At 37.8% G+C, this 13051-nt stretch overlaps 1 protein-coding gene across 2 annotated transcripts in view; it reads right to left on the bottom strand.

Annotated features, from left to right (window-relative positions):
* Positions 1-8485: 8485 nt before the first annotated feature.
* CENPI (centromere protein I) overlaps positions 8486-13051 on the bottom strand; it is an 80115-nt gene continuing 75549 nt past the window's right edge. For both annotated transcript variants that reach the window (XM_039218077.1, XM_039218078.1), the window contains exons 20-21: positions 10108-10149; positions 8486-9396 (exon numbers count right to left, since the gene is read on the bottom strand). In XM_039218077.1, the coding sequence (XP_039074008.1) occupies positions 9292-9396; positions 10108-10149 (147 nt within the window). In that variant the 3' untranslated portion in view covers positions 8486-9291. The remainder of the gene's footprint in view (positions 9397-10107; positions 10150-13051) is intronic.

Genomic DNA, 13051 nt, shown 5'->3' with positions numbered 1-13051 from the left:
CAAGAAACTGATCCCATTCACAATTGCACTAAAAACCAGGAAATACCTAGGAATAAACCTAACCAAAGAGGTAAGAGATCTGTATAATGAAAACTATAGAAAATTTATGAAGGAAATTGAAGAAGACACAAAGAATTGGAAAAACATTCCATACTCATGGATCAGAAGAATAAATATTCTTAAAATGTCATTACTACCCAAAGCAATCTATACCTTCAATGCAATCCCATTTAAATTGCACCAGCATTCTTCAAAGCTAGAAAAACTATCCTAAACTTTGTGTGGAACCACAAAAGACTCCGAATAGCCACAGTAATATTGAAGAAGAAAACCAAAATGGGAGGCATCACCATCCCAGACGTTAGCCTCTACTACAAAGCTGTAATCATTAAGACAATATGGTATTAGCACAAAAACACACACATAGACCAATGGAATAGAGAACGCAGAATTGGACCCACAAAAGTAGGGCCAACTACTCTTTGACAAAGTGGGAAAGAGCATCCAATGGAAAAAAGACAGCCTCTTTAACAGATCGTACTGGGAGAACTGAACAGCAACCTGTAGATCATTTTCTCACACCATACAGAAAAATAAACTCAAAATGGATGAAGGACCTGAATGTGAGACAGGAAACTATCAAAACCCTAGAGGAGATAGTAGGAAACAACTTCCTTGACCTCTTCTTCAGCAATTTCTTACTTGACACATCCCCAAAGGCTATGGAATCAAGAGCAAAAATGAACTACTGGGACCTCATCACGATTAAAATCTTCTGCACGGCAAAGGAAACAACCAATAAAACTCATAGGCAACTGATGGAATGGGAAAAGATAGATGCAAACGACATATCAGATAAAGGGCTAGTATCCAAAATCTATAAGGAACTTACCAAACTCCACACCTGAAAAACAAATAATCCAGTGAAGAAATGGGCAGAAGACATGAACAGACACTTCTCCAAAGAGGACATCCAGATGGCCAACAGACACATGAAACAATGCTCAGCATCACTCATCGTCAGGGAAATACAAATCAAAACTACACTGAGGTACTACCTCATGCCAGTCAGAGTGGCTAAAATGAACAAATCAGGAGACTATAGATGCTGGTGAGGATGTGGAGAAACAGGCACCCTCTTACACTGTTAGTGGGAATGTAAACCAGTACCGCCCCTCTGGAAAACAGTGTAGGGGTTCCTCAGAAAATTAACACTAGAACTCCCCTATGATCCAGTAATAGCACTGCTAGGAATTTACCCAAGGGATCCAGGAGTGCTGATGCATAGGGGCATATGTACCCCAATGTTCATAGCAGCACTCTCAACAATAGCCAAATTATGGAAAGAGCCTAAATGTCCATCAGCTCACAAATGGATCAAAAAGATGTGGTTTATCTATACAATGGCAATGAGAAAGAATGAAATCTGGCATTTGTAGCAACGTGGATTGAACTCAAGGGTGTTATGCTAAGTGTGATAAGTCAAGCAGAGAAAGACAGATACCATATGTTTTCACTCATATTTGGAACAGGGGAAACTTAACAGATGACCATAGGGGAAGCGAAGGGGAAAAAATAAGGAGCAGGAGGGAGCCAAACCATAAGAGTCTCTTAAATAGTGAGAACAAACTGAGGGTGGATGGGAGTGGGGGAGAAGGGAAAATGGGTGATGGGCATGGAGGAGGGCACTTGTTGGGATGAACACTGGGTGTTATATGGAAACCAAGTTGACACTAAACCATAATCTTTTTAAAAAATCCCAATATTCAGTCTTCTGATCCATGAACATGGGATACCTTTGCATCTATTAGATGTATTTTCACTTTAAACCATTTTGATATGGTATACTGATGTTAAACAATCTTTCATGACTGGGATAGGTCTCAGTTGGTCATGGAGTATAATCCTTTGTATGTTGCTGGATTTGATTTGCTAGTATTTCCTTGATCTGACTGAATGTGTTACTTATTGTTTTCATCAAATTTTGTGTATTATCAGACATTATTAATTCAAATATTTTGTCTATCGCTTTGTCCTCTCCTCTGGTATGCCCATTATGAGTGTTTTTGCGTGCTTAATGTGTACCACATTTCTCTAAGTTTCTGTTCATTTTTTTCATTCTTTTCAAGTCCAGAATTTCCATTTGGGGTCCATGTGTATGCGTTCTATTTTTTTAAATTTTAATGTTTATTTATTATTTTTGAGAGAGAGAGAGACAGAGAGCAAGTGGGAGAGGGGTGGAGAGAGAGGGAGACACAGAATCTGAAGCAGGCTCCAGGGTCAGCACAAAGCCCAATGTGAGGCTCAAACCCAGGAACCAGGAAATCATGACCTGAGCTGAGGCCAGACACTTAACCGACTGAGCCACCCTGGCGCGCCCATGTGTATGCATTCTATCCCTTACAGATAGTTTCTTTCTGACGTGACTATCATCATATATTCCTTTAATTATTTAAACATGGTTTAAGTTCTTTTTTTAAAATTTTTAAATAGACTCTGCCGAATGTGGGGCTTGAACTCATGACCCTGAGATCAAGGGTCACATGCTCTACTGGGCCAGGTGCTCCAAACACAGTTCATGTTCTTTAGACATATTTATAATAGCTGCTTTGAAGTCCTTGTCCACCAAGTTCAACATCTGATGCTCTCCAAGGAAATTTCTATTTTTCCTGTGTATGGGTCACATATTCCTGTTTCTTTGCCTCTTATAACTGAACAGTTTAGACAATATATTGTAGCAGCTCTGAATACTGATTGTCCCCGTTTTGGGGTTTACTGCTGTTATTTAGTAACTTGCCTAGACTAATTCAGTGAAGTCTCTTCCTCCACAGTATGTAGCCTTTACTTTTCCTGTTTGAATTTTTTTTTTCTTGCTTTTATCTCTAAACCTAGCATTCTAAGTGTCATCCCGGGTCATTACAGTTTATTAGTCAGTTACTGATTGACCAGAGTTGTGCTTATTTTCCTGAGCCAGTAAGGTTTTCATTTTTTGCTGTGTAATCTGTGTGGCTTAGAGACTGCTTTCACGTTACAGGGAATTTACAAGTTTGTTCCATGAAGGACTAATAGCAAAGCAGCTTCCTCTCCAGTTGCTCCTGAGAGTGTGGCCTTAGGTAGGTGCACATTATTCTAAATCATGAGGCCTCCTTTGCTGTCTCTTTCTGATCTCCCTTTTAAACTTCTGATCTGCTTCCACTGGTATTACATCATGCTTTTGGCCTCTGTTAGCTGTTAGCTGATTTTTATTTTGAACAATTCCTTGGAGGCATAAATTGCTTCACTATCCAAATAAAGTCAGAGCCCTCAGTCAGGACCAGGATGTTACCAGTCTTTAAGGTTTTCTCTGACCCTTCCATGGCAGAACCTCTGTATTATGGTACAGTATGTAGGATTGATGGGAGTTGCCACTTGGTTTCCAAGTGCTAGAATACCTCTTCTGATACAAAGTTGGGTGAGGGAATGGATGTAGCCTCTACCACAGATGTTACAGCCTCCTACTACTATTATTGAATTCTGTATATTTTGAATACATCGTTCTCAATTTGTTGTAAATCCTTTTATTATTCTCCAGAGACTGTGAATGATTGTCTTTGCTAATTTTGACCAATTAGACTGATACTCCTCTGGGAAGTTCCATTGAACTCTACACATTACTATCCAAAAAACCTCCACATTTTAATTTTCAACTGACTGCACAAACTAGTGATCAAGTCTGCTAATTTAACCTATCCACAAAGCTGATTATAAATAGAAAAATGATTCATTTCTATCTTTTTAAAGGTAAAAGTAGTTATCTAATTTTATAAATTATATACTATCTTCCCTCTAATTACCCAAGGTAACAGAAAGTTGCCTACAAATAGATGCAAGGAGAAAGTAAAGCATATAAAAATGCAGTCTTGGGCGCTAAGTAGTTCAAAAAAAGGGGAATGATCAGGGTGCCTGGGTGGCTCAGTCGGTTGAGTGTCTGGCTTCAGCTCAGGTGATGATCTCACGGTTTGTGGGTTCAGACCCCATGTTGGGCTCTGTGTGGACAGCTAGCTCAGAGCCTGGAGCCTGCTTCAGATTCTGTATCTCCCTCTCTCTCTGCCCCTCCCCTGCTCATTCTCTCTCTTTCAGAAATAAACATTAAAACAATTTTTTAAATGCAGTCCTGTTCAATATCACGTGATATTAACTGTGTTATTGTTTCCAGGGTTGGAATACTCATAAATGACCAGGATGTCAAACTTTTGAATAAATGCTTATGCATACTTTTAGCACTTTTTCCAGGGAGGCTCAGGCAACCTGTGTTCACCCAGAATGTAAAGTATATCAAAATGCATATTACTTCAGTAAGCTACTACCTTCTGTGACAGTCTTCAATTACATTCTGTAAGTTATACTTTGATTACATATACTTCAAAGGTTAAAAAAAACTTTTATATCTTTTCCCCCTTCTATGGCTTTCAATAAAATTTCACAGATTTTCTATAATTTTATATACCAAACCTTTGAAAGACAGACATTAGATAAGCCAAACCTTTGAAAGACAGACATTAGAGTCTAAATTTTGCCAAAGAGGTATCAAGAGGCAAAGTACTTAAGTGACTTCCAAGGTCATACAATTCATTAATGATAAACTTAGAACTAGAAACAATGAAAGGACTCCTCAACATCTAGTCTTTAGCTCTGTGCATGAAATCTAGTTAGATAAGCTAAAATTCCTCCCGGAAAGCTGAGAAAATTTGTTCTTCTACTACATACCTAAAAGTAGACTTTAGGTCACCTGGGTGGCTCAGTCATTTAAGTGTCCAACTTTGGCTAAGATCATGATCTCACAGTTCATGGGTTTGAGCCCTGCATTGGGCTCTGTGCTGACAGCTGCAAGCCTGGAGCCTGCTTTGGATTCTGTGTCTCCCTCTCTCTGCCCCTCCCCTGGTTGTGCTCTCTCTTTCTCAAAAATAAATAAATAAACATTTAAATAAATAAATGAATAAACAAATAAATAAAGTTGACTTTAATTCACATGTACTTATTATGCTCCTGGGGAAGACATCCTTTTCTGGTATTATAAATATAAAGCATTGATAATTCAGGTCAACAATATATTCAGTTAAACACTGTTGGCCATTGTCTTAGATCAGGTTGCTATAACAAAAATACCAGAGACTTGGTGGCTTAAAGACAAATTTATTTCTCATAATTCTGGAGGTTGAAAGTCCAAAATCAGGGTGCTAACATGGACCAGTTCCGGCAAGAGCCCTCTTTCTAGCTTGTACATGGCTACCTTCTTGCTGTATCTTCACATGGGGGAGAGAAAAATTGGTATCTCTCTTGTCTCTTTTTTTTTCTAAGAGAGAGAGCACATGAGTTGGGGAGATGAGAAGGAGGAGGAGGAGGGGGGAAGAGAGAGAGGGAGGGAGGGAGGGGGGAGGGGGGGAGAGGGAGAGGGAGAGGGAGAGAGAGAGAGAGAGAGAGAGAAATCTTAAGCAGGCTCTACACTCAGTGCAGAGCCTGACACAGGGCTTGATCCCAGGACCCTAGGATCATTACCTGAGCTGAAATCAAGAGTCAGACATTCAACGGACTGTGCCACCCAAGCACCCCTATTGTCTCTTCTTATAAAGGTACTAATGTCATTGATGAGGGCTCCACCCTCATGACCTAACTAGCTCCAAGGGCCCACCTCCAAATATGATCACACTAGAGGTCTGGGCTTCAATGTCTGAATGAAGAAAAAATAGTACATAGCATCCATCTTTATCAAAAATAGAATTTTTATGTGACAAAAATGTAGGCTTTCTGTAATAAAAAATGAGGTAAAAAGTTATATCAATTTAAAAGAGATCTCAAAAATATAATACCAATTTTATGGGGGCGCCTGGGTGGCTTAGTTGGTTAAGCGTCCGACTTTCGCTTAGGTTATGATCTCACGGTTCACGGGTTCAAGCCCCGCGTCGGGCTCTGTGCTGACTGCCAGCTCGGAACCTGGAGCCTATTTCAGAGTCTGTGACTCCCCCTCTCTCTGACCCTCCCCTGTTCACGCTGTCTCTCTCTCTCTCTCTCCTAGAAATAAATAAAACATTAAAAAATATATAATACCAATTTTAGAAGAATAATTTTTCTTTTAAAAAAATTTTTTTTAACGTTTTGTTGATTTCCTAGAGAGAGAGAGACAGTGTGAGAAGGGGCGGGTCAGAGAGAGATGGAGACACAGAATCCGAAACAAGCTCCAGGCTCTGAGCTAGCTGCCAGCACAGAGCCCAAGGCGGGGCTTGAACCCACGAACAGTGAGATCATGACCTGAGCCGAAGTCGGCCGCCCAACCGACTGAGCCACCCAGGCGCCCCGAGAATAATTTTTCTTATTTCTAGTAAACCATTGTGTGACATATAATGTATCTGATGTAAATAATGTCTGCTATATTAACAAAAATTATGTGAGACACCATAGACTTATCTACTTTTCTTTCCAGGTCGTCCTCAAGACCAAGAGGAAGAAGTTATGATAAAGAGAAAAATGAAATGTTAGAAATCTAATAGCAATTTAGTATTGAACATTATTAGGTCAATATTTATAACATCAACAACGTTACACAAATCCTAGGTAAAGAAAGTTATAAAGTCATTCTTTTTGTACAATTAGGATAATAAACCAGGGTTTCTATTTTTCTTTTCTAGACCACTTTTGCACTAAAGCAATATATTCTTATTTAAAGCTTATTTTTGTCATGATCATTTTTCAAAAAAGAGTTTTCAAATAACTAGATGTGGCTTATTTGCACATTCATTTATCTAATCTTAAGTGGTTAAAAAATTGATCAAGAGAAGAATATGGACTAAAAATATCCCCAGGGAATCCTTACTGAACAAAAAGACAAACATAAAGGAAAATATTTTTTTCCTGGAACAAAAACTTAGGTTTAGAAATTTCTTCCATGACTGGAAGATTTTTAGGGGTTAAATTTTAGGAAAAATAATCAAATCCTTTCCTACATTTGAGTTCCACATGATCTTAAGAACCAAAATATCATGTCCTGAATAACAATATAGAAAGTTATTTGGACCACAAACTTAAGAACAAAGAGAACTCTCTAAATGAGAAAGTTTAATCTATTGGGAATGCTATATTTACTTAAAAGTGGCTAAAACTATTTTACCCAGGTAGATAGGCAACATTCCACACCAATAAATACTCCCTCTTGTTTGAAACACTTTTTTCACTTGGCTTCCAGAACACCACCCAGTCTCCCAACTTTTCTTCTAGCCACCAGTGGGTCTTTCTCAGTCATTTGCTGGTTCCTCCTCTTCTCTTCTACTTCTTAATGTTGGCTCAGGCCACAGGGCTCAGTCCTATGCTGTCTTTATCTGCTTTTTTCTAGCTGTACTAAATGATCTCATATGATGTCATGGCTGTTCACTAATGACACCCAAATTATGTCTGCCAGTCCCAACTTATACCCTGAACTCTAGACTTGGGATATCCAACTGTCTACTCCATCTCCCACCTAACATGGCCAAAACAGAACTTCTGATTCCACACTGCTTCAAATCTGTTCCTCCTTCAGTATGCCACATCTCTGCAACCCAGAATTCATCCAGTTGCTCAGTCAAAAACCTAAGTCACCCTTTTCTCCTCTCTTTCCCTCTCATATCAAAGCTAACAGCAGATACTATCTTCCCTACCTTTAAAGTAGAGTCTAAATCCAATACCTCACCACCTCCCCATCACCTACCATACTAGTCTAAGACTCTTGCCTGGAACTCTAATAACGTAACTGGTCTCTCTGCTTTAACCCTTAATCCTTTTCAGTCCAACCTTCAAACCACAGCTCCCATACATGTATGCCAAAGTATATCACTCTGCTCTCAAACCTTCTAATAACTTCTTATTGTATACCACATTATAAGGGCCTTCATGAACTACTCACTGGTTTCTTACCACTCTTCTCCTTGAATTACTGGTCTCTCTGCTAGCCCTCAAATGTATGCCAACTAAGTTAACATTTTTAAGCCTTTCACAACTTGCCTTTGACTCTGCCCAGAATGCTCTTCCCCCAAATATTCACATGCCCCATACACTTCTTTCATTAGGGCTTCTGCATAAGTCACCTCCTCCAATAAGCCTTAGTCCCTAACCACCTTATCTAAACCCTCTCAATATTCTCTCCATATTCCTTGCTTCTTCTTTATAGCACCTCATGTTACATTTCTGCTTACATTTTTATTGTCTGCCTTCTCCAGAAGGATGTAGTAAATTTGTATTGGTCACAGCTATACAGCCAGCACACAAAAGAATATCTGCCACATAGTAAGCTTGATAAATATGTATTGACTCCAAAAAATGAATGAATGGGATTCTAGCCTGAGCACTACCCAATAATATAGTTTTGTTTTGCTTTAGAGGAAAAACAAAAGCCACAAGCATGTGCCCTCAAAACCAAAAGTAAAAGCTTAATTTCTCTCAAATGATAATGAGTTTTATTAAAAGGAGAAGAGTTACTCAGTAGCAGTGAAGTTGAATTTTCAGCAAAATATTCTAGTTATCATAAACATTTTTTAAAGGCTTCAGAATGATCCCCAAAAATAAAGTCTCAATTTATTTAAATGGGCCTGAACATGTAAAAATGGGACATGTAACATATACATACATATACATACACAAAATAGTACAGTTTTGTGAAATCAAAGTAGAATAAATAGGAACATTATAGATTATCCCACAATCCTCTCCCCTTCCTTCTCTTATCAAATTGCTACCAGCGAAGGCCCAGGAAGCTACCAATCAGCTAGAGCTGGCTTTCAGTCTTAGAAATGTTGTATCCTGTTAACTTGATGCTGACACTGTTGTCCACAGTAAGGAAAATGGCAATATCCCCAGAGGTTTCAGAAGTGGAAGGGCATTTTGCACAAGTATGTCTTGGCTTAACTGCCACTATATGTTACCTGCACTCTTCCACTGATGCAACTTATAGTCCACAAGAATGTGAAAAATTCCACCACATAACAGATGTATCTATGTATAATCTAGTGGAAGGCAGAGCCTGATGATGAAGTCAGTTTTCACTAGTGGGCTAAAGAATCTAGACCCTGAAAAATAAAGTCAGCCACACTGAGGCTCTCCTGAGCCATGCACAGAAGGCCAGTCTCCAAGTGCTCCAAGGATGGCAGTCTGTTGGTGAACAGATTATGGAACTCAAGTTGAGCCACTTGGCCTCTCAAGCAACAGGGAAAATAATTTCGTCCGGTATGGTCAGTCTGTTTCAGTCAAAATTCATTTAATGTTCATGATGTGGTTTATGCTTTCTGGTCAGTGGGGGGCAGAAGAACGATGAATACTACTCCTTATGAAAAGTTTCAAGCCTTGTAACCCCTCTGAAAATAAATAGTCCAAATACCAGTTCCATTTCTTTCCCTGCAGGCACAAAAAGAGGAAAATTACTTGTCAAATATTTACTAGGCTTAATCTCTACCTCCTCTTCTTTGCCTAGGAAAAGATCCCAATGTCCTGAATGCACATACTAAGAGTTATCTCAGAGGAGCCAGGTTTATAAATGGAACTCAGGCACTAAGTAACTTTCAAACCAGAAAGTACCTTAAAGTACCATAGTTTAAGGGCTAAACATTCCTTTTATTATACTGGCAAAAAATTTTTTAGCTGTTCAACTGAACAAGTACTATGAAATGGAAACGGGTCAACATTCCCACATTCTAGAAATTTAACATCTAAAATAGCTAACACAGGACCAGACATTATATTACTGCCTACAGTAAATATGTACACAACAGAGTTTCTGTAACAATGAGAGAATTGTGTTAGGTTTTGTTAAATCAGCCTCATTATAGTCACACTTTTAATACATGCAACTGTACTATAGAATGAGAAAATGCACAGGTTCAACAGCAAAAGTCAAACTATGAATAGCTGTATCTTAGAGAAGACTGTAGAGGGCATGTGCCAATAAATTCACATCAAAGTCACTGGAGCGAGTTCAGAAAGCAAATACTTCACTTTGACTTTATGGAGGCAGCAGACTTAAGGTTGGGAGAAAAGTGAAGGTATAAAATTTTTGATGAAATGAAGCTGTAGTAAATCCCTGAACATGATGAAAATAAATTTATTTACCCGAATAGAGCTCATGTTTACTCTCCTTTCTTCTGGCCATTCCTTAAAAAACAAAAACAAAAAAGAAGTGGGGAGATATGAGGACAGAAATATTTGGTTAGCAAAAATTAACAGAAAATTAAGATAGCTCTTCACTGTCTGATTCATTTGCTACATTTTATTCCTACTATCCCTTCTGGGTTCCTTTTGAGTAAACACTCATTATAAGCTTCCATATTTCTCCCTAGAGCACACACAAAAGGAAAATAAGATCACGGTGAAGAAAGATGCATAATTTTGCTAATATATGGCCTCAAATCTGTATTCAGTCACTGGGGTGAAGATGAAAGATGTTAGAGAAGGCTTCTTCTGAAGGTATAGGATACCCGAATGGAGTCCTAAAGGATGAGAAGGAAGTCTGGTGAGGCAGTCTGTGTACATAGTAGATTCTATAAAAAACTGATTCTTTATGAAAACTCAGACCTAGGTGATCTCATTTATTTCCTATCTTTAACTATCATCCACTATATTTCAATGAAAATTCATCAATTCTAAAACATTTTATATATTGCTAAGAAAAAACTATGCCTATTAAACTATATATATATACATATACACACATATATATAACACAATGTCTTCTACCACTTAAATTTATTTTATAATGACTAAATTTTAGATGTAGGCAGATTTTGGCCATATATCCTTTTTATAAACATGAAATGATAAATATAAACAAAATTAAGTAGGGAAAGTATTTCTAAAATTTTACATTCAGAGTCCTACTCTTCTAAATTATTTTTCTATTCAAGAGCAGTAGATAACAGGTTTGTTTTTTTTTTCACACAATATCATCTTCTGTGCCAGAGTGTTGGCAATGGAACATTTCTTACAAGAACTAAAAGATACTAGTACTGGGATCCCAATTACATAAACCTAACCTACTTTTGGTACTTGCTTCAAAGAAAGTCCATTACATGTATGGTTCACTACTTCCCTCCCCTCTTCCTCCGGGACATTTGGTTTTGGGGCTTAAAAGAGTATTCCAATATTTCCTGCAAGTTTTTTCCCTAATCTGCTGACAACCATCCCGCAAGGTCTGATTCTGGCAATCTCCCAGGGAACACTCAAAAATAGCAAATGACAACTATATCTTGATTGCTGCCTGGCTGACACTGATCAAGGATACATCCTGATCTCTGAGAAATTCAAAAGTGAAAAAAAATGTTTTTACTGATTAAATATACTGAATTCCATGCTGATGAATTCCATATTTACATCTCTAGTTCCAACTTCTCTCCTGTGCTCTGAGCTCAGTTACAAACTGCCTACTTACAAGTCTCTTGTATATTTAACAGGCATCTCAAATCTAAGTAGGTAAAAATAGAACTTGAATCTCAACTTGCCCTCCCCCAATACCAAAATAACCTCTCTTATTCTTACATCAGTATTCCCCTTATTAATAAGTAGAACCACCATCAACTCAGTTGCTCAATTAAAAAACCTCAAAAGTCCTTTTCTTTTTCTCCTTCTCAGTTCCAATAAAGCCATCATCAAGTCCTCTCTGTTCTACCTCTGCAATATATCTCAAACCAGTCCACTTCTGTCCATCTCCACTACCAACACATGTATACAAATCTCTATTGGTATCTCTTCTCTAGACACCACCAACAGCTTCTTAATTAGTGGCCCTGCAGCCACTCGGGTCTCCTCTTATAACTCTATCCTCCACAAAAAAAAGCCAAAGTGATCTCTATTAAACAAACTCAGATCATACTACAACCCTTCCTTAAAATTTTCCAATTGTTTCCCGTGACACTCCTAAGAGAGATAGGCCCTAAATCTCTGCCACCTTATTTCATTACACTCTCCCTCTTTTCCTTAAGCTCTAAAGCCACACTGGCCTTCCTTTTTCCCTTGAACTCCTTAAGCCACTGTGCCATTCCCTCTGCCTGGAATGCTCTTCTTCCAGCTATTCTCAGGCTGGCTTAGTATCTTTTAGAAGAAATCTCAGACCAAGTATCACCTCCTCAAAAAGCCTTCCTTGAACACCCATTCCTCACAAGTCCCCAGTCACTTTCTCTTACCCACTCTGTTTATGTCCTTAATAGCATTTCTCAAAATTTATAATTATCATGTTTATTTACTCATTACTTGTTTCTTGTTTGTTCTCATTAGAATATAAAACTCAATTTGGGCAGAGATATTAGTATCTGCCTTCTTAGGCACTATATTCCCAATGTGGGAAGCAAAGTAAACACAAAATAAATATTTGTTGAATGAAAAAGAAACAACTATTGATTCAAAGGTAATTATGATGATAAAATGTAGAGCTTCAGAAGTGACTGAAATGAAGGCTCTACAAATGTTGAAAATACTTTGACTCATTAAGTGAATAGAGCTCTTTGACACTGAGAACTGATTGGCCAAATTATATTTACTAAATTATCTCTAAAAAGCTGACTAATTTGAAACACTAACAATGTTAAAATTCAGTAAAATCAAAATGTCAGAATCAAATCATACTGCCATAGTATCAGGTTATTTTTACCATCTTGAAGGTAAGATACTTATATAGTGAACAGTTAGTTGGTGACAAGGACTCAAAAAGGCACACTTTTTAAAACAAAGATTGACATTAAAGCCTAGTACTTTCAGAATCATAGAGAAACATCATCAGTTTAAAAAATGGCAGTTTCACATTTTGCCAAATGTGCTCTATGCCACTAGAATTTAGACCTTCCAATGAGAATCAACCTTCCTTAGTAAACATTTTAAAATGGTTTTCTGATTTGAAAGAATATATCAATTCCTGACCCTCCAAAATGAGTTTGCTTACCTATGTTCAAGCTGATAATATTTACTACTTTAGACACTGAATCTTATGACATACATACTCAAGAAGAAATTATTTGACTTATTAAAATCATTTCTACTCTACCTATGATTCATTACATGCTTTGTC

Source organism: Hyaena hyaena, unplaced genomic scaffold (genome assembly GCF_003009895.1).
Source record: "Hyaena hyaena isolate Hyena2069 unplaced genomic scaffold, ASM300989v1 scaffold_744, whole genome shotgun sequence".
Classification (NCBI taxonomy): Eukaryota; Metazoa; Chordata; class Mammalia; order Carnivora; family Hyaenidae; genus Hyaena; species Hyaena hyaena.
The sequence above is the reverse complement of the archived record's forward strand: the minus strand, read 5'-3'. Positions and strand labels throughout refer to the sequence as shown.